Source organism: Ascaphus truei, chromosome 4, assembly GCF_040206685.1.
Source record: "Ascaphus truei isolate aAscTru1 chromosome 4, aAscTru1.hap1, whole genome shotgun sequence".
Taxonomy (NCBI): domain Eukaryota; kingdom Metazoa; phylum Chordata; class Amphibia; order Anura; family Ascaphidae; genus Ascaphus; species Ascaphus truei.
In genome coordinates, this window is record NC_134486.1 from 143,903,831 (window position 1) to 143,927,119 (window position 23,289).

General features: G+C 40.2%; 1 protein-coding gene across 2 annotated transcripts in view; it reads left to right on the forward strand.

Annotated features, from left to right (window-relative positions):
* CRIM1 (cysteine rich transmembrane BMP regulator 1) overlaps window positions 1–23,289 on the forward strand; it is a 700,781-nt gene that overhangs the window by 636,806 nt on the left and 40,686 nt on the right. For both annotated transcript variants that reach the window (XM_075596630.1, XM_075596631.1), the window contains one exon: window positions 4,940–5,155. In XM_075596630.1, coding sequence (XP_075452745.1) covers window positions 4,940–5,155 — 216 coding nt within the window. The remainder of the gene's footprint in view (window positions 1–4,939; window positions 5,156–23,289) is intronic.

Here is a 23,289-nt window from a genome sequence, read left to right on the forward strand (position 1 = left end):
TGTCCTAGAAAATAACTGCTACTGAGTGCAGAGCTGCAGATAGGAGAACAAGAGGTACAGTTAATCAATGTCAATGAAGTATGCAAGGCACAATAACATTTTGGGATTTCTAGAAGGATAGAAAAGACTATTGAAACATGTTTCTCACTTCAGAGGCAAGTCTGAGCTACAAAGCAACTAGGTTAATATATTGCACAGTTGTATCTAGATGGCAGTCCCTTTGTATCCATAACTCACATTTTGCAGTACATTGTTGCCATTAGAAAAAATGATTAAGATGTGAAATAAAATATTGTTATATAAAAATGTACTGTATATCAATGTATGCTATCAGATGATTCCAGCAAAGAAAGGATCAGCCCTTACAATAAAATAAACAAATGTTGTAAGGTTAGCAGGATAGTGGGTGAGTTATGTATCCTGTCGGTAAGGTAGGATGCACTGTCATTACGTTTTTAATCAGCAGGCTGAAGGAAAAATAAATGTAGACATTTTATGCTCCAGGTGGGCACAAGGCCTAGGAAAGATTGTAATTTCACGGTTTCCATGTGTCCTCAGCCACCTGTCCTAACTGAGATAAATGATGACCATCTGTGGCTACATAATACAATGCTAAACATAAATTGTTGACCTAATTATTATTAATATTCTGTTATTATACCACCATTGTGCTGCAAGTGCCACATGCTGCTCTGTACAGCAGGACCAAATGCTGATGGTTGTCTCACACGGGCTGATGTCTGGCACAACAGAAGGTCATGCTATGTGCTATGTTTGGCTTAAACCATTCCCACCATCTAAGACAGAATGCACAACAGGGCTAAAAAGAATGAAATGAAGGGAAAGAATAGCGGCAAAAGGAATAAATAATGAAGAGAATGTGGCTTATACTTTTCAGAGCAATTACAAATAGTTATTGTGAGCTTCCCAAGCTTTCCTACTTAGTCAGGCATCAGGATGTATACATAATAATGCATTAAGGGATTTTCTTACCTGCTTCCTATACATGTAGTTATTTTATCTCCTGCTAGTTGCTCTGTTTTCTCCTTCCAATTGTTATTTTACCACCTTTCAATCATTGCATTACCTCAAAGTATTGGCCCTTCCTCTAGCAACAAACATCAAATGTCAGAGCACACATTCCCCGCTACCAGCAGAGATATGAAAATTAGAACTACCTTTGTACGTAGAGGTAAGTTTTAAGAGACCCAGTGCAGGATGCACGCTTCCAGGTCTAATTCATAGGCAGGGAAAAGGGAGACCAAAAAGCGCACCAGCACAAACGGAGCAGGAAGAAACCAGAACAAAAAAATGATTAAAAGGGCACTTTAATGTGGCAAAAGACCCATCCAATGCATTTCGAACGTCGCAGCGTTCTTTTTCCTTGAAAAAGAACGCTGCGACGTTCGAAATGCATTGGATGGGTCTTTTGCCACATTAAAGTGCCCTTTTAATCATTTTTTTGTTCTGGTTTCTTCCTGCTCCGTTTGTGCTGGTGCGCTTTTTGGTCTCCCTTTTCCCTGTATTGCATTGAGTAGCTGCACAGCCTGCCTGCCTGCCCTACCAGGATGTGAGTATTTGCATATTTTTCAGGGGAACCTGCCAATGAGACATATGGTGAGTGGGTTGCACCACACACCACCTGTCTTCAGGAGGATAGTACCCATTATATGACACAATAGGTACTATATCAATTGTTAGTACCCTGGTACAGTGGTCTGGCTTATTATCATTTTGAGATATACCTGCATTTGAGCGCTTCAGCTATTTTCCATATTCCTAATTCATAGGCAACTATATCTCTCGGCCGTATTTTATTTTTTATTTATAAAAATGTTTTGCCAGTAAGTAACACATTGAGAGTGATCCCTCGTTTTCAAGTATGTCTTGGGCACAGAGTTATAACAATACATGGTTACATTAAATGAACAGGTTTACACATGTAGCCCCCTTTCCCTATGCCTAAGGGAACTACACGGCAAGTAAGCGTGCTGCTTTTCCTGTTTGCTCACAGGAGGCCTTTGCCTCTACCTCTGGGAGCCTGGGGTGAGCTCTTTCTCCTTGCAGTGCAGCGCCTCCACCTATGAGGGATCCCAGAGTTGATGGGATAATCCTTCACAGGAACCAATACACAGTAAAGAATAATACACCACACAATGTATATAACTAAGGTTTACTTTATACACCTATTAACATATACACACATACAATAACGGTAATACCTGTACTCACAGTGTACACAAAACCAATCAATGTACTGAGGGTGGCGTGGCACCAATAACCCTGGCGTCCTGTCACAGCAATTCCCACCCAAGTGTGACATAGTGCTACCCCCTGTGGATGTAGGTGCATGTTGGGTTCCTGCCTGGATACTGCTTGTCGTAGTGAGTTGGAGCGGGTCCCACGCAGCGGGGCCTCCAACACAAATCCCCTCTCTCCTAAGGGGTCCGGATCCACCTCTGGATCCTGTGTTCTGGACCCAGGCCGCAGGGCACCATGTGACCGTTTGGTCACCGGCGCAGAAATAACAATAAGGGGAAGAGTCCGTATCTGGGGCCTTCCCTACAACACTCCACTTCTATGGCTCTGGAGCCAAGGGGCAAGATCTAGGCCTAGCTCAGGAAGCACTGCTCCCTGGACACAATCTTCTCCTTTGCCTCCTCCATCAGGACTGACTTGCAAGCTCCCTGCATGCAGAGGATATGCTGTCTCTCCTGCGCAAATCCCATTGGCTGGGGCAACCACCTGTGGGCAGTCCCTCCCTCTAGAGATTCTGAGACATGTAGTCCCGCAGCTGCATGTGCGGAGCTAACCTAAGATGGCCGCCACACTCCTTACTCTGCACATGCGCACCTCGCCGCTCTGCGCATGCGCGACTCACAAAATGGCTGCCCCCACCTCCCGATCGCGGGGAGCTCTGTGGAACCACTAAACAGCTCCCCCGCACCATGGGCAGGGTAGGGGGAGTCGGCAACATCCAGTCAATTCACATACATTTCATGGACAGGTAGAGTTTGAAAATTGGGTACAGGGGATAAAAGTGTTGGTGAGTTTCAGATTGAAATAGAGAAGCTTTAACATCACCAAACATCAGCAAAAGGCTCAGACCCTTTAGCTGCCCTTCGGCTGCACCAAAGGCTGTCTGCCTTTGAGGTGACGTAGATGTACACTGAAGGGTTCAGATTGAATGCAGCTGTGGATTCAAATTCCTTTGTCTTCCTGTCTCATTAACATTCCAGTGGGCCTTTGGTACCATAACAGTCCTCCCTCGATCAGAGTTTATTGTGCCTGTATTGTAGTACAGTATGCGTAGTTCTAGAAAATATAAAGATATCATTATAATAATAGAGCGAAGTGATTTCTTCCTATCTCATCAGACTATATCATATCGGTCTGCATGAAAGCAATATCTTACATCATCATAAATGTTTGATAAAAAGGCCACAATTATAAATGGTGTTCCTATATTTTTATTCTAACACAGGAAAGGGGAAGAAAACCTCTACAGATATTATGATAGAATTATGGATCCTAGGTGGTTTCAGTGACAATGTTTTTTACAAACATATAGAAGAAAGCTTAAACAGCCTGCTGGGTCTGTTTGCAATGCTAATATTTTCCACTGTTCATTGACCCAGCATACATTTAGCTTGGTGCCAGTTGAGACATGGCACCATTGGAATACATTGTATTGCACGCCCGCAATTATTATACCAGTTTATCTGCCTACATTGAGCTGTACAAAGAACAACAATACAATTGCAATAAACTACTACTTTTAATATACTTCAGTGCAATGCCTTATTATTCTAGGACATAGGCCCCAGGAGATGGGCTGAATTTCACAGGGTCCAGCTCAGCTGGGTGTCAGACTTATGTATCTCTTTCTTATAAGCTTACTACTTTAACCACAAGACCACTTCTTCTATCAAAAAAACTTGCTATTTTGATTGCACACTGTAATATACATTTTATTTTCAACAACATAATATTTTGTATAATTTGTAAGCTTATAATAGGAATGTATCCTTCCAATAAAGCCTTGGTCATCTACACCCATTTTCTCCCTTATCTCTATTTTGATATAACAAATATAACAAATACACAGGATAACTATTCGGAGTTGTTGTGCATCTTCATAAGGTATTTTCACTGGACTAATTCGAGTTGAATTCCAAGGCTACATCTAGATGATTTATACAGTCATGAATGAGGAGTTGCATGCCGTATATCAGATATCACCTTATTTAACCCCAGCAGAGAAGGGATCAGTGGAAATGTGAATGGTGTCAAATAGTAGATTCCTTAGTGATTATTTATTAATTCTGTCCTACATGTATTTTGTTGCTTCGGACATAGGGATGACATTGTATTACTGCTCTGCCAATGCTGTATCAGTTACTGCATGATTCCGCATGATTCTCCTGGTGCAAAAGAGAAGGGTCATAGAATGGGATGAGTGAAGTAAACTAGAACACAGGAAATAATGCAGCTGAAATGTCATCCCAGGTTTGAAGAATGCAGAAACCAGCATTATACCCAGTGAGAAAAGATCGCAGAGTCTCCAAAAAGGGGCATCAGTTATTGGGTCTCCATTGTAACAAATTCAAATACCAATTTGGCAGTAAGTTGTCCAGCTACTGTTAGAGGTCATTCACCGTCTCATACTAGACATGTTATAGTGCAAAGGCAAGGAGTTATCTGACTCTATAATTATATAAAAACTAGGTTGGGTTACTCAGCAGTGGACCTATCATGCTTCTGTAATGCATGGGAAGGTCCCAGTACCCACATATGCAAGGATGACGTGAGTGTAATGGTGTTTCGAAGGCAGTCTTTTGTCCCTGTTTTTTTTTTAAGGGGGTTATTTTTTAAGTTTATATTTACAGTCTAGTTTTATATTAATCTATATAATGTGTATGAATCTCTCTCTCTACAGATGACTCCAGTGCACGGAAGCCAGAGCTCACTGACCCATCCATTTGCCATGCTCCAGGAGGGGAATATTTTGTTGAGGGAGAGACCTGGAACATTGACTCCTGCACTCAGTGTACTTGCCATAGTGGGCGGGTGCTGTGTGAAACAGAAGTCTGCCCACCACTCCTCTGCCAGAACCCCACTCGGACTCAGGACTCCTGCTGTCCTCAGTGCACAGGTACTAGAACATTTTAGTACATTATAAAAGTTATGGAAGTTTTACAAAAAGCAGTTTTTGTTATAGAATATGGAGACCTGGATCTCATTATAGTTAAATGTCTGCAGTGCTGACAGATTATGCTATACTTGACAGTATACAAATGTAACCCACTAAATTGGCCATAATGTTATACTCTTCAAGAATGACCATCGAATCCTAAGTAGATTCTGTAAAATATTTAAGTACATTTTGTTAGAGGAAAAGTGCTTTTACAATTAATGTCTTAACTGGAGGGGCTGAAGGCACAGACCTGTCTTGTGCTGTGGTGAATATTATTACTATACTGTAGGTGCATTTTCTTCCGTAAGGTTTTTATTTTAGTTTGTTACTGGGATATTACCATTGAACCGGGCATTCTTGGGTGATTAACATCTGGAATGTCAACCAATCAGAAAGCTTAGTTTCATTTGTTCAAAAGCTTTTACTTTTAATCATATATATTGCATTGTATTGTGCTACAATTGCTGTCAGAGACACAGGCCGCATCCGTCAATAGATACACTTAGTCTATACAAGGATGTATAGTCAGTCTCAAAATGAAACTCTTATATGAGAATGCAGGTGCACCAGGAGTCAAAGGGAGCCCACCCTATGTTCCATATTTGGCACAGCAGAGTCGTTGTCTTTGTTGAATAGAAGATACTACTTAAATAGGTCCCTTATGTCTCCCTCATTTAATTCCATATCCTAATTCTGGCGAAATCAGTTGCTAGTAATTTGCATCCCATTCGATGCTGGAGACGGCTCTTCAATTTTGTTCAGTATAAACTGACCTTTAAGAGCAGTTATGAGAATAATTATATTATTATTATTATTATTATTATTATAAAGAAGTAGAGTAGTAATCCCAGCGTATCTACGGTTTGGTTGGCATTTCTGCAGTCTAATAGGCAGTAGAAAAAAAGAATATCTAATCCAATTTATAGTTTTAGTATTGTTATTTATTCTTGTGGGTAAAACTCACCGCCTGGTTACTTGTACTGTATAGTACATGGATATACAAAATATAACAGGAAGTGTTGCTTTTTTGATGGTAAAGTCAACTTTTGACTAGAAGATTACACCACTCAATACAATGTACAGTTATGACACAATGTGCTTATATTGACATTAGCTGATTTGGACACCAGGATTTATTGCTTCATATGGAAAGCATTGACTTGGTTTCAGCTCTGTAAGTATGTTCTCCCTGAGGTCAATCAATCACCGTGTTCACCTTGACAAATGTCAAGAATTGGCTAGTGGCATTGCATACTTGAAGTACATTTTTGGGTCTTGATTGAGCCTGTATGTTTCCAGGATTCATCTTTTTAGAGGTCAACACGACTGAAGCCTTGATTTATCTTAACTAACAAGATTGAAATGAATCAACATGTGCATTTTATGCAGGTGCTTTCCGTGTATGGCTCCTCCCTATAGAGATGAGCAGATAAAGATGAAACATCTGGCTAATCCTAACATTGATTGCTGCTCGATCTGCATTCAATTTTTCTCTCTTTTCATTCAAATACTGTAGTGGATCTTTTAGTGCAGAGAATACAAAATGTATTTTGAAAATAATGCAGTTCTGCACCAAAAATATAGTTAATTCACGGAACACCCTCCCAGCGAATTTTTGGGGTGTAAATAGTATTTAGGAAGAATCAGCACAAAAAAAGAAACATTTGAGTTCTTCATAGATAAATTATAGTACTGTATATAGAGGTTTCAAAACCTCATAGGTTTCTTATTCGAGTATACAGGGAAGAAAAAGCCTAGAAAGTTTCAAAAGCTGTGTACTCTTTGAAGAATCCTAATGTTGATCCCCTGAAAGGTATCACAACTTACAACAAATCCCTATTCAGCTGATTTTACTAAAATATGAACTCTTTGTCCTCACCAAATTACCTGGGAAAAGTATCACAACCTGTACAACAAAAGTACATTTCTCCGTTTCTTACCATATGGAACAAGTGTTTGGATCAGTACAATTTGTGTATTTTGATTTGTCACATACTAGTCAGTGTAACTGGTTGAATTTGAAATGCTTGTTTATTATTTTAAATAGCAAATTCATAGCTTAAATCTCAATTAGATGAGATGTGTGTGAAGGTCTTGCATGTCATCTGGCTCAGTTCAAACGTGTACAGTATGTCATGCCAAGTCTGGGAAATGTTAAAATATTTCAGTTACCATCTGTTTTAACAAGCAATATTACTTATATATTGGTGCATCGCATTATCACTTGCGTTAAAATCCAAACCGCTATTACTCTCCAATTTTAGTTTCTCTTAGAATTCAAAACGTCTCAAGATTTTTAATGAACAGCTGTATAAAGAATTAAAATTAGGAAAGCATAAAATGACAATGATAGATAATTGCAAACATTCTGATACATTTAGCAGTCACACTGGAATTTATTTATTAGCCTATATTGTTGTTCCTGTTATTGTCTCACCGTACTTTGTGAGGTTCAACATGCTAGACACTGTGACATCTTATTCACCAGCGTTGCTAATGTTTTTTCCCCAACCCCAAAAAACTGTTTGCAAAGGCCACTAGAATAATGTTTGCATCATAGTTATGCGTCTGAGTTGAATGCGTAGAGCCCTAGGGTATGTGATGTTGCCAAATACATTTGCAAGCTGATACATGTGCAAAAACCTACAACGAAATCCGGATTTCATAACGCATATATAAAAAAAATTAAGAGCCATGTGTAATAGAACTGAGCACATAATCTACACTGTTTTGGTGGGAGGGGATGACACAAAATTACTCCGTACTTATTGGATACATTAATTCAATTTGCTCAGATATTAATTTACATGTCTAGCAAGCTGAGAGGAAGTATTTGGTACACTTTGCCTATCTAATCATTCCTGCCTTGTTTTATCTTTTTGTTCTGCGGCACAGTTTGACACATTTCCATAGTTTTATTATTCAAAGCAAAAATGTGTTTGTTTCAGTAGAGTGACTCAGTGAAAATGTATCAGGGTCTTTATAGATATGTGCCTACCTGCTACAAGCAGAGAGAATACTAACAGTGAGGCATGTGTGTTATGTACTACGTGGTGCTAATCCATGAGGCTCCTTCCTATTCAACTAAATGATACATAAAGTGCCTTTTGGCACCAGAAGTTGTCTTATGGAGTATCACTGCTTAGTAAATGTGGCCTTATGTGAGGTCATGTCCTGATTATAATGTTCAGGATGTATTTGAAGTTTGTTAGTACAAATCCTCTCTACACAAGAAAACATAAGGTAATGTTTAGGATGAGGTGTAAAAAGTGGCCAGTCATGCCACTGCCTCAATTGCTATTCCTAGATAAGTGGAGAATGTAACACACTTCATATATTACATAAGCCTAAATAAAAGTGTCCTCCATCTTTGAAAGGCTTCACAACAATGTTTCCAGCTTTTACACAAACTGTTTTTTGGGGTTCGATGGCGGAAGGCAAAGTAGATTTTATAAGGAGTTGAACCTGTGACACTAGAGTAAAGGTGTTCCAGGTGTCAATATTGCGAGTCACAGCTGAATGTTTTTTTGTAGTGTATGTTAGCCATAGAGGACCATAATTACTAAGCAATGCTACTTCACAAGGCATGTTTCTGCACCAGTAGACACCATACAGCCCATTCACTTACATGTGAATGGACCATCGTGCTTTGATATTCTGATGCTTAGATTCAAGCATAGGATGCTATTCAATATACTTTGGTGCTGTCTTCCCTGCACTAGAGAAGAGGTAATTCAAATGAATTAATCTAAACTCTTCTCTAGACTTTATAGCATATTGAAAAGGAGTGATAGAGTGAAGAGGTAGCAATTGGCATGGACTTTTTTTCTGATAAGTGAATTTTACTGCGGGCAATGTACATTTGTTGTTTGATGTGATAGATGGAATTATAGCGTACAGATCTTTGTAAACCTCATAGATGTTTTCTTCAAGTATAAACACCTGTGAGGTTGCGGAAGCTCTGTTAACTGTCATTTCATGTATGCAGAATTCTAATATTTGTCACTTAAAAGGTATCACAACCTACAACCAATCTACCTTTTTCCAGGATCAATACAGTTATACTACTTAAGCTAATAAAAGCATATGTATTATGGAACGAGAAAAGGTAAATTGATGGCTGCATGGCTGTAGCTTTACCCCAGAAATATACCTGAAAGGAAACCAGGAATGAACTGCCATAGAATTACATTTTTAATGCCATGCAGTTTCTGAATATGGTGTCTCGAAATTGAATGCTCAGTGGATGGCTGTCATTACCTTACTCATGAACAGCGCAAGAAAAAGCAAGTCCTCAAAGACAGAACTCGCAGAAATTCCGTAACGGGGCACTCAGGGTTAGTGAAAAATGTTACAAAATGTATTAAATATACAGCAATGGTCAGACAGACGAGACAATAATAAAATAACTTAAAAAACATCAATCTAAACCATCTCCTAATCAATTAAAGTAAAGTCAGTAGTGAAGGCAACAAGCTGAAAACTGTAAGTTATCAAAGGAAATATGATAATACTCAGACACCATGTAATATAGAAAAACACATAATGTAATTCTAAAGATGTTCTAGCGTCACAGTAATCCCTTTAAATCTAGGAGGGTTAATGAAAAACATCTCCTCAACAATTGTATATCTGCCCAGCCGGCAAAAAATGGAGGAATAAATAACCTCTAGTAACAATATGTACAAACCTACATGAAGAGATGTTTAAGGGTCTGTATATAGTAAAAACTGGTGGAATAAAAAAAAACAATGCTGTCTATTATTGATACTGTAGTTATATTAGCCATCCCAAGCATTGGAAATGTAATAACTTGTAGAATATCTAGGAAATGCCCAAATGGGCTACGACAGGCAATAATATTCTATGGCAGCATTTTACTGAGCCTTTTACCAACAAATGGTTAGCAGGCTCATATTGAGTGGTACGCAACCAATTAGATTGTAAGCTCCTCTGAGCAGGGACTCCTCTTCCTAAATGTTACGTTTGTCTGAAGCCCTTAATCCCATGATCTGTTATTAATATTTATTTATTATTTGTTATTTATATGAGTACCACTTGTATTACTACTGTGAAGCGCTATGTACATTAATGGCGCTATGTACATTAATGGCGCTAGACATACAATACAATACACAACGATACTCAGACAAAGCTGCGTGACTGGTCTGTATGAATATGGGACTCTATAGTTTTAGAGTTGGCTCATATGAATCATTATACAAATATTACGTGGACTATTATTGCCTGTCGTAGCCCATTTGGGCATTTCCTAGATATTCTACAAGTTACTATATTTCCAATGTTTGGGATGGCTAATATATATATTAGCCATCCCAAATATTGGAAATATAGTAAGTATAGTAGTATAGTAGTAATACAAGTGGTAATCAGTAATATGTAATATGTAATATGTACAGACCCTTATACATCTCTTCATGTAGGTTTGTACATATTGTTACTAAAGTTTATTTATTCCTCCATTTTTTGCCGGCTGGGCAGATATCCAATTGTTTACGAGAGGTCATTCATTAACCCTCCTAGATTTAAAGGGATTACTGTGACGCTAGAACATCTTTAGAATTACATTATGTGTTTTTCTATATTACATGGTGTCTGAGTATTATCATATTTCCTTTGATAACTTACAGTTTTCAGCTTGTTGCCTTCACTACTGACTTTATTTTAATTGATTATGAGACGGTTTAGATTGATGTTTTTTAAGTTATTTTATTATTATCTTGTCTGTCTGACCATTGCTGTATATTTAATACATTTTGTAAAAAAATTCACTAACCCTGAGTGCCCCGTTATGGAATTCTGCATGTTCTGTCTTTGAGGACTTGCTTTTTCTTGTGTTGTTCATGGTGAATTATTCCAGGGAGTATACTATTTAAGGTTGGGTTGTATTTATTTTGATTGCAGTGCTTTTTTTCAGCCCCCGCTTTTTCCCATTACCGTACTCATGTCTAAATGATATTGTTGATTAGTTCAAAAATAATAGGAAGCGTGCACTGATTGGTCGGGATCTGTTGAAGTAGCGTCAAGATATGATTTTGTTTTATTGGTTTAGTAGCTTGTTTTCCTTGCATAGTTTTCGGCTGTGATTAGAAGCATTTATTGGGCAAGTTTCATTGACAGAAACTGCACTTTTACAAAGCCAAGGTTTGGTTTGTGTCAGATTCCCTAATGTTGTACAAAATTCCTTAGCTCTTTTCCCATTGACTGCAGCCAAAAGACATGTGGAAGAACAGATGCTACATCCGAATTTCAGAAAATTAGACCTTGTGTTGCATTCACAATGTTCTTTATTCACAGTGGGTCAGATGTATTAGCACAAAGAAAAATTTAGTTTTAATGCACTGGACGTCTTGTGCTTGCATCAAGTGTTCACTAGGAAGCTTGTTAATCAAGTCTCCTAATATGTAAAATGGGATACATCCCGATATAATACAGTATTTGCTCCATAACGCCTAGTGACATGTCAAGCTGATGTAGAGATGTAGCCCGAATAACTTTTTGAAACTCCATTGGATTTGAGCCAAAAGCAAATTCCTCCCCGCCCACCCCACCCCCCCCCCACCCCCCCCACCCCCATGTGTTTCCAACCAAGTTTTAATTTTAATCCAGGTTTGGAGGGATTATATTTTAATTTACACTCATCATCTATTAATTTCTGATGAATGTGAAATATTCTGTTGACTTTTCCACATTTATTACCAGCTACACTGGTGCCTGTCTTTTAATTTTGTGTCATATTTTTGTTTAGAGGCAGTGCACGCTGGACTGTGACGCTCTTCTGACATTAGGGGTACAATAAACAAAATAGCCAGTGTTGCTCTAGTAAACCTACTGTAATGTATATTAAAAATATGAAAATAATCTCATTAGTACTGCTACTGCAGTTAATTGAACCACAAGCTTTCAACCCCCGTACTTGATTAAAAAAGGTGTGAATGAATGTCTGCTATTGGAGAAACACAAACAGGGATGACAAACATACAACAACACATGTGATACAATGCAATAATCAATATAATGCTGAGAGAACATGATGAACAAAACTAATAAATGAGACAAAAACAGAAATAAAAATGGAATAAAATTTGCGTACTATAAATATGGCATAAAATCAAATTATTAATGAAAATGAAAATATTTATATAACCAAAGAACAAAATATATATTTATAAAACATAATAAACTAAAAGGAAATAAAATAAAATAAAATGGAACTACTGCAACATTGCACTTGACATCCAATAACACAAAATGCTTTGCTACATATATGTATAACAAATAATGCTACTGCAATGTTGCAATAGAACAACAATATTACAAACATTGCAACAGTAAACACACAGTGTTGATACATAAACCTAGAAACCTATCAACTGTGCAAAATTTGCCATAATTAGATAGTATACACATAATAAAATATGCAGAAATATTAAAATAAATAAAATTCTGAATGTCTTATGAAATGTAAAATTGTTTAAAAAGATTGGATGATGTGGACAACAAGGACGGAGGATAAGAACAAAGGGGTGCAAGATTAAATTCATGTACACTGGCGACACACTTTATTCGAGCTCGGCTAGTCCCACGAATTCGGGTATACCCGGGTGTATTGAGGTTTGTGACTGTTTTCTGCCCGAGTGCATTGAGGTATTTTCCAAGCAGGGATTGAAGCATTTTATTCCCGCTGGCTGCAATACTGCACAGTATATATATATATACTGCATTACAATTCATGAATTTATGCCATCTGGTAGACACGCGAAGCATTGCAGCCTATTAAATCCTAATCATTATCATTTAACAGATCAGCCGCCCATCAGCCAGGCATGAACCCAGGCTGGGAAGGCAAATGCAACGGGGCTTGTCAGAGGTGAGGGGCGGCGCATTCCAGGTATCTGCCAGGTACATACCGGGTATTTGCTCGAATAAAGTGTGTCGGTGCAGTACTTGTATCAATGTGTTCATTGAAACCTTTCGGAGACAGTGTATCAAGTGTGTAGACCCAGAAGGTCTCTCTGAGACAGAGCCTCCTGAATCTATCACCACCCAAATGTGACAGGGGGATATGTTCCAATCCCATAATCCTCATAGAAGATGGATCTTTATTATGTCTCAATGAGAAATGTTTAGACAGGCTGTGAGCCTGATTCCCATTGATACAATTCCTGCTATGCTCCAGGAATCTTGTACTCATTGCACGAATTGTTCTGCCCACATATTGTGGGCCGCAAGGACAGGATATGAGATAGATAACAAATAAAGAGAGGCAGTTAATTCTCCCCATAACCTACTGTATATATAATATATATATAGGTTATATAATATATATATATATAATATATATATATATATATATATATATATATATATATATATATATATATATATATATATATCCAATAAAGAATATCACTTGTGAGCACATTCACATGTCTTAGACAGGTCTGCAACCCTGCCTTTCAACCATTATCACCTAGCATACAGTGCTTCCACTGCAGCAAGGGATTCTGGGAAATGACATGCAAATGAGCACACAATGTGTCACCTTTGGCCTGAAATCCATTTTACATGGAACCCATATAAGCAAATGCTCTGCATACACTTAAAATGTGTATGGTATATTGTATTGTATTCTATTTCTTTATTTATATAGCGCCATTAATGTACATAGCGCTTATATATATATATATATATATATATATATATATACACACATACATACAGTACATACATACTGCACAGGGGGGAGGGATAGGGATAGGTTTCAGTCACAGATAAGATTCAAGATGCACTGTTTTAAGTAAAACCCTTGTTCGCTTTACTCATTGTAACACCGCCGGAAGAAGAAATCAGTGTATCTCGAAAGCTTGCACAAATAAAAACATTTCGTTAGCCACAGAACGGTATTGTCTATTCATGTTTGATTATTAAGCTCGGCTAACACGGTACAGATACCTCTATATCTATATATATATATATATATATATATATATATATATATATATATATTTACTTTAATATATAATACTTACTTATTTCTTTACTGCAGGGTATTTGGAAAAACACAGGAACTGAAATATTTTGCTTTGATTTTATATATATATATACAGTGTTCGACAAACCTATACATTTGCTCGCCCCGGGCGAGTGGATTTAACCCCCGGACGAGTAAATATTGGCCCAAGCAGCACACCTTTGGTACTAGGTGGCGAGTAGATTTTTTTGTGTGGCGAGTAGATTTTTTGGTGATTTGTCAAGCACTGTATATATATATATATATATATATATTGTGACAAACGGCTTACTCCGGGGCTCCGTCGTTTGTCCGGGACTGTTTAGAACACGGTCTTTTAGGGTAGGTTAAATGATGAGGCGTCACGTACTGTTCCTTTAAACAGGCTATGCCTGGTTTATTCAGTCCCAGGCACTGAGACTGCCACAGTGCATACAACAGAAAACAGATCAAAACAAAAGCTGCTCACCTGAGCGATAACTTAACTTAGATATACCTGACTCAGGGTTGGAAGTGGCTTTTCCACTTCCAACATCAAAACATGGTACTTTTGCAGTCTTACACAAATGAACAGAAAGATTGAACCTGTTTGGGGAAGAGGCTTCTCCCCTCTGTAGTTCAGCAGCCTTCCAGCCTCCTGGCTCTTGTGGGGACCAGAGCAAACAGGAAATCAGTCTTTCATACCTGATTCCTAATTAGCATGACAGGAGACAGAAATCAGGCAGCAGACAAACTCTGGTCTGGATCTCTCATCCCTCAGTTCCAGCGCTTGCCAAACTGTGGGATGGAGTGTATGTATTATAAGGCTGCACTCCCAGGCCAAACAGGATAGAAACTGTCTAGTATCCTGGGAGCCCTATATACGGAATTTATTACCATCCCCTGGTTTCTGTCACATATCCTCCCCCCCAGCTCAGACCTCGAGGGATGAGCGACCATGGATATTAGGGAGTGCATCCTTGACAACCCGTCAGCATTGCCATGTTTGTGCCCTGACCTGTGTTCCACAGAAAATTTAAAGGGTTGTAGGCTTAGGAACCACCTGGTCACTCTAGCATTCTTTTCCCTGTTTTGACACATCCAGGTAAGGGGTGCATGATCTGTGACCAACCGGAATTTTCTCCCCAACAGGTAGTATTTGAGCGTCTCTACAGCCCACTTTATTGCGAGACACTCTTTCTCTACTATGGAGTAATTTTTCTCCTGGGGATTTAGTTTCCTACTTAAATAAAGGATGGGGTGCTCCTCACCTTGAGACTCCTGGGAGAGTACCGCCCCCAGCCCTACCTCAGATGCGTCGGTTTGGACTACGAACTCTTTGGAGAAGTCAGGTGTGACCAACACTGGTTGGGCACAGAGAGCTTCTTTCAGGCTTCTAAAGGCCTGTTCGGTTTCGGGGGACCACTTTACCATTAGCGGTCCTCTTGCTTTTGTGAGGTCAGTTAGTGGGGTTGCCTTAGTTGCAAAATTGGGAATAAACCTTCTATAGTACCCAATTAAGCCCAAAAAGGTCCTTACTTGTTTTTTTGTAACTGGCCTTGGCCAATTTTGTATCGCCTCCACTTTGAGTGTTTGGGGTTTGAGTAAACCTCTGCCAATAGAATATCCCAGATACTTGGCCTCCTCCAGACCAATAGTGCATTTAGCGGGGTTAGCAGTTAGTCCAGCAGACCGGACTGCGTCAAGCACAGCTTGGACCTTTGGAAGGTGGGATTGCCAATCTTCACTATGGATTACCACATCATCCAGGTAGGCGGCAGCATACCGAGCATGTGGTTTTAAAATTTTATCCATCATTCTTTGGAATGTGGCGGGAGCTCCATGTAAGCCAAAAGGCAACACCTTATACTGAAAGAGGCCGTCTGGGGTTGAGAAGGCTGTCTTTTCTTTTGCCCTTTCTGTGAGGGGAACCTGCCAGTACCCTTTTGTTAGGTCTAGGGTTGTGAGATATCGGGCTTTGCCCAGTCTCTCTACAAGTTCATCTACCCTGGGCATAGGATAAGTATCAAATTTTGACACCGCGTTTAGTTTCCGGTAGTCATTACAAAACCATGTTGTACCATCTGGCTTTGGGACTAAGACTATAGGGCTGTTCCACCCACTTTGGGATTCCTCAATTACACCTAGTTTTAGCATTTTTTTAACCTCTAAACTTATAGCCTTTCTTTTGGCCTCTGGGATTCGGTACGGTTTAAGGTTAACTCGGACCCCCGGTTCAGAGACTAGGTCATGTTCAATTACGCTAGTTCTACCTGGCCGTATAGAGAAGATTTCTTTGTTTCTTTTCACTAAATTCTGAACCTCTCGTTTCTGATGAACAGACAGTGTTTCAGCTATGCTAACCTCTGGGTCAGTTTCTTGATTCTCTGACGGACCTGGGGGTACTAGGGTTAACAAGACTTCTCTATCTTTCCAGGGCTTGAGTAGGTTTATATGGTAAATTTGCTCAGGTTTCCTCCTACCTGGCTGTCTTACCTTATAATTTACTTCTCCCACTCTTTCCAAGACCTCATATGGCCCATGCCATTTAGCAAGGAATTTACTCTCCACGGTGGGAACCAGAACTAGTACCCTATCACCTGGAGAAAAAATTCTGACCCTAGCACCCTTATTATATGTATTCCTCTGTGCTTCTTGAGCTTTCTCCATGTGTTCCCTCACTATGGGTAGGACTGCAGCAATGCGGTCCTGCATCTGGGCAACATGCTCTATTACACTTCTGTAAGGGGTAACCTCGTGTTCCCAAGTCTCTTTGGCTATATCCAGTAAGCCCCTTGGGTGTCGGCCATACAATAGTTCAAACGGGGAGAAGCCTGTGGATGATTGGGGAACTTCCCTAATGGCAAATAACAGGTACGGTAACAAACAATCCCAGTTTTTCCCATCTTTATCAACCGCCCGCCGTAACATGCTCTTTAAGGTTTTATTGAACCTTTCCACTAAACCATCTGTTTGTGGATGATAGACTGAGGTTCTGAGATGCTTGATTTTTAGGAGTTTACATAGCTCTTTCGTTACTTGGGACATAAATGGTGTTCCCTGGTCAGATAGAATCTCTTTAGGAATCCCGACCCGGGAAAACAGAACTACTAACTCTTTTGCTATGTTTTTAGCTGAGGTGCTACGTAGGGGAACTGCCTCCGGATATCGGGTGGCATAATCTAATATTACCAATATATGCTGATGTCCCCTAGCAGACTTTATTAGGGGTCCTACTAGATCCATAGCAATCCGGTCAAATGGTACCTCTATTATGGGAAGGGGTACCAATGGGCTGCGGTACGCCTTGAACGGGGCGGTGATCTGACATTCTGGGCATGAGGAACAATAATTCGTAATTTCTGCCAGAACCCCAGGCCAATAGAAGCTTCGGAGAACCTTTTCTTTTGTCTTTTCCACCCCTAGGTGTCCCCCCAATGGATGACTATGTGCGAGGTGTAATACTACGTTACGGAATGTCCGTGGTACCAACAATTGTTTAGTTGTAACTGATTTCCTTTTATCAACCCGATATACTAGGTCGTTCTCTACCTCGAAGTAGGGGTAAGCAAGTGACCTATCTGGTTGGCCAGGAGTACTATTCTGGTCCCGTATATTTCCCCTTGCTACCGCTAATGTGGGGTCCTCCCACTGGGCCTTCTTAAAACTCCCAGGACTGACCTCTAGGTCAGCGAGGGTCTTATCCGGTTCTGGGGTGGTAAGTGTCTGCTCAACATCTTGATTTGGGGTATTCCCTACCAAAGTAGTGATGGGGAAGGGAATTTTACAGCACTCCTCCTTTTCCCCCTTCTTATTTGGGCCCTCGTCAACCTCCATTTCTGAAAAAGGGAAAGGATTTGTTTCTTCTAATACTTCGTTATGGTCCGCTATTGAACTCTGGGCGCTATTCTGAGCGGGGGACCACATTTTTAGAAAATGGGGAAAGTCGGTCCCTATTAACACATCATGTGCCAGTTTGGGTACAATACCCACCTTGAAATCTAAAGAACCAAACTCTGTTTCAAAAAAAACATCAACAGTGGAATATTCATGATTATCCCCATGTATACAACAAATTGCCACTCTTTGTGAACTGTTTCCCTGTTTCTTCTTAATGGGCAAGAGGTATTCGGACACTAGTGTGACCATGCTCCCAGAGTCAAGAAGTGCCCGAACCCTCTTACCATTAACCTTTACAAATGCCCACAGATGGTTATTCAAGGGGTCCTCTGGGCTAGGGCCCATACATTGGGACAACAGCGAATAAGGTTCCACGCTGTTGCATTGCATGGGCTCATAATTAAGTGGGCAGATTTTTGCTGTGTGGCCCCTCTCATGACAATTTACACATTTAGGTACATAGTCTGTGTCCCACTTAGAGCCTTTTCCCGGCTCCCCATGTTGGCTATTGCCCTTAGTGTGCGAACCACTGTTGCTGGTGCTGCGTGAAGGTGGTCGCCGCTCTTCAGCGCCCCTTAACCCCGGTACCCTTTTACCGTCTCTGGAAGAGTCCTGGAACCTCGGGTAGTGGGGTTGCTCCACGACTGTGGGTTGCGGGTGCTCTTCTGCTGCATTGTACCTTTCTACGAGGGCCACAAGCTCATCCGCATTGTGGGGGTCACTCCGACTGACCCAACGGCGTAAGGCAGAGGGAAGTTTCCTCAAGAACTGGTCCATGACCAACCGTTCCACGATGTGGCTGGCTGAGTTGATCTCGGGTTGTAGCCACTTCCGGGCGAGGTGGATGAGGTCATACATCTGGCTTCGGGTGGCTTTATCCATCGTGAAGGACCATGCGTGAAACCTTTGGGCGCGAACAGCCGTGGTGACGCCGAGGCGGGCGAGGATCTCGAACTTCAATTTTGCATAGACGTTAGCTTCGGCTGGCTCTAGATCAAAGTAAGCCTTCTGGGGTTCGCCGCTTAGGAAGGGTGCGATTAGACCAGCCCACTCAGCTTCTGGCCATCCCTCTCTCTGTGCCGTGCGTTCAAACGTGAGAAGATAGGCTTCCACATCATCCGAGGGTCCCATCTTCTGAAGGTAGTGGCTTGCCCTGGTCATTTTCGGAACTGGGGCTGCCGCTGCCAGTGGAAGGTTACTGATAGTCCCCCTCAGGATCTCGAGTTCCTGCTGTAAGCCCTGAGCGAACCGCTGTTGCTCCTCTCTCAGCAAGCGGTTTGTCTCTTGCTGGTTTGCATTCGCGTTTTGCAGGGCTTCATTCGTCTGTTGCTGGTTTGCATTCGCCTGTTGCTGGTTGGCATTCGCCTGTTGCTGGTTGGCATTAATCTCTTGCTGGGCTATTAGCAGCTGTTGATGGGCTGCATTCGTCTGCTGCTGGTTTGCATTAGTTTCTTGCTGGGCTATTAACAGCTGTTGCTGGGTTTCATTCGCGTCTTTCTGGGCAGCGACATTGCGTACCAGCGCACCCACCACGTCTTCCATCTTGTTTGCAGAGGATGAAAAAAACTTTTTTTTTTTTTTTCAAAGTTCTTCAACCCGCAGACCCCCTAGTGCTCTGCCCGCATTCTCCACCATATGTGACAAACGGCTTACTCCGGGGCTCCGTCGTTTGTCCGGGACTGTTTAGAACACGGTCTTTTAGGGTAGGTTAAATGATGAGGCGTCACGTACTGTTCCTTTAAACAGGCTATGCCTGGTTTATTCAGTCCCAGGCACTGAGACTGCCACAGTGCATACAACAGAAAACAGATCAAAACAAAAGCTGCTCACCTGAGCGATAACTTAACTTAGATATACCTGACTCAGGGTTGGAAGTGGCTTTTCCACTTCCAACATCAAAACATGGTACTTTTGCAGTCTTACACAAATGAACAGAAAGATTGAACCTGTTTGGGGAAGAGGCTTCTCCCCTCTGTAGTTCAGCAGCCTTCCAGCCTCCTGGCTCTTGTGGGGACCAGAGCAAACAGGAAATCAGTCTTTCATACCTGATTCCTAATTAGCATGACAGGAGACAGAAATCAGGCAGCAGACAAACTCTGGTCTGGATCTCTCATCCCTCAGTTCCAGCGCTTGCCAAACTGTGGGATGGAGTGTATGTATTATAAGGCTGCACTCCCAGGCCAAACAGGATAGAAACTGTCTAGTATCCTGGGAGCCCTATATACGGAATTTATTACCATCCCCTGGTTTCTGTCACAATATATATATATATATATTTTTTAAATATATATATATAATAAAAAGATCACTTGTGAGCACATTCACATGTCTTAGGCAGGTCTGCAACCCTGCCTTTCACCATTATCCCCAGCATACAGTGCTTCCACTGCAGCAAGGGATTCTGGGTAATGACATGCAAATGAGCACACAATGTGTCACCTTTTGTCTGAGAAACCATTGTTACATGAAGCCCATATAAGCTAATGCTTGCTGTTAACACAGCTTAAAAGCACAGCATTGGAATCAGATGCAAAGCCAGAGAAACCATTCACAGACATGTTTAAACCTTAAAGCTGCAGTTCAGTCTTTTTTTTATTTTATTTATTTTTTTACTTCAATAGTTTCATGTGTGCAATCTCTAATTACATAAAGAACTGTATAGCTGCAGGTCAATTCGTTCTCCATGTATTGATAGGCGAAATTTGGTGACATAATTAGTGAAGGGATCTGTTTTTCTTCTGCTTCTGTCTCTCAGTGGAAGCTCATGAATATTCATGAGCACTCCTGCACTGACATGTGCTAGAGGGAGGGCAGGGCTGACAAAGGGGTGTGCCAGGGTTTGTGACAGGACATGAAGGGGCAGTGCCTTAGTAAATGCTTGTTAAAATAGAATACAAGAAAATTGGTCTTTCAAAGTTGTTTTTTTAAAAACAGAAAATGCTAAAAGTATTACCATCACGTTTTACGTTCACCCACCATAACTTAAAAATAAATATATATATATATATATATAATCAAAGCAAAATAATTTCAGTTCCTGTGTTTTTCCAAATAACCTACAGTAAAGAAATAAGTGTTTGGTCACACATTATGTCTATGAAAATAGCTTGTATCTCTGGAGTGCTACATCCTAATTAATGGAAACGATTACTGTGAAAAGTATGCATAAACGCAAGTTTTGATAGGAAGGACAAGTCTTTAATGTCATAGTGATAATGATGGTCATAGTGGATCATTTTCATCTTCTCATTCCTACATCAATTGCAGTACAGAGTATCATGATTCATGCAAAGTGGCATATACTACTGGTGACCATATTTATTCATTCCAGTTTGATGTTGATTTTGTGAAGATAGATCACACCACATAATTTGCTTGTTCAGAAGGAAGTGATGATGCTAATTAGTGCTCGCATATTATGCATAATAATCAAACATACACATTTGTGCAGATTTATGTCCAAAGTTTTAAAATTACGATTTTAAAATAAACGTTTTGTATATTTTTATTTATATAGTGCCACCAATGTACTGTATACAGCACTTTACAGGATTAGCAAAACAGTACATAGAAATAATATAAAATGTTTCAGAACTGTGTTGAACAGGAAGTTAAGAATGAGAATTAGGGAGAGCCTGCTGTACAGAATTTACAATCTAAATAATACAGAATACAATTGGATCAAGGGCAGTATGAACTTGTTTGTGCAGAGAAGTAAGGGCATTAGGAGTGTAGGGAGTAGCAAATGGCTTAAGCTAACCAAATGCTTTGCTGAAGAGGTGAGATTTCAGGCGTGCCTTGAAGATGGGAAGGACTATGGATTGGCAAAGGGCTGGTAGAAGGGATTTCCACAGGTAGGAAGCCAATAGTGAGAGGTTTTAGATATGAGTGTGCAGTAGAGACAAATGAAGCAGTTAAGATGGCCTTTAGCAGAGCATAAAGGACAAGAAGGGGTATAGCGGGCGATTAGAGCTAAGATGTAAGAGAGGGTAGAAGAAGGTAAATTTCTAACAATAGTTTAGCTAAAACATGCTAAGCATTGCCAATCTAACAACTATACTATTAAAATAAAAACAAACTAGCCTTAACTGTATCCCAACCAATTGCATCCTGTAAAGTCAAGAATATAATTGAGAATGGCAAGAAAACCACAGAAAGACTACACTAAAGCTAAAATGTCAAAATAAAAGGTCCTTTTTCACAAGCTTTTGTTTTGTTCACAATGTTCGCAGTGGAACGTAAGTACAAAGCATGAGGCATTTAGCTAAAATAAAAAGAAATGGGTTAGAATCGGACTTATTGAACACGTACTTTGTGAACCGATTATGTTTCCTTCAAATATGTACCTACATTCCAAATTTGAAGTTAATCGAACATTTACCTGAGGAGCTAGAGTGAAAAAAACTAAGTTTTCCCAAACATTTGTTCGGGAGCTACCCGCCACTATTGGCCAAACTACCAAAACCCCACCTACGCTCTTCCTTTTGATTCTAGTATATAGCATGCCAAGTTTGGCGCCACTAGGATAAAGAGTGTGGATTTGTATAGCCGGACAAACAAACAAATTTTCTGAATTATAGTATACAGTAGATTGGAGTTGGGAAGCAGGAAGGCCATCGAGGAAACGGTTGCAATAGTAAAGTTAAGAGATAATGAGGACTTGCATGAGAGTTTTAGTAGTAAACAGAGAATGGGGTGTATTTGTAGCAATGTTGTAGATGAAAAATCGTCAAGATTTGGCAACAACATGAATGGGAGAAGAGAAGAAATGTATTATACGTATCCACCGTGCTTCTGAGACTGGATGAATGGTATATACTGTGGGCCTGGTTTAGGTGGGATTATGAGGAGCGCCATTTTAGACATGTTACATATCAGATGACGAAAGGCCATCCAGAAGGAAATAGCAGAGAGTGACTTGGAAATGGATGTTAGCTGTAAGTTTAAGGGTTGCAATACAGTATATAGTTTTGTGTCATATGCAAAAATTTAATATTTGAAGCCAAAAGGAGCTAATGAGGTCACCAAGTGACAGTGTACAGTATAAAGAGAGAAAAGGAGTGGTCCCAGGACAGAGCCCTGAGGCACACTAGTTAGAAAGATAAGAGGATACCAAGAGAGGATGGGCGATCGTGTGAAAAGCAGCAGCTAGGTCCAGCAAAACTAGAAGGGAGTAAAG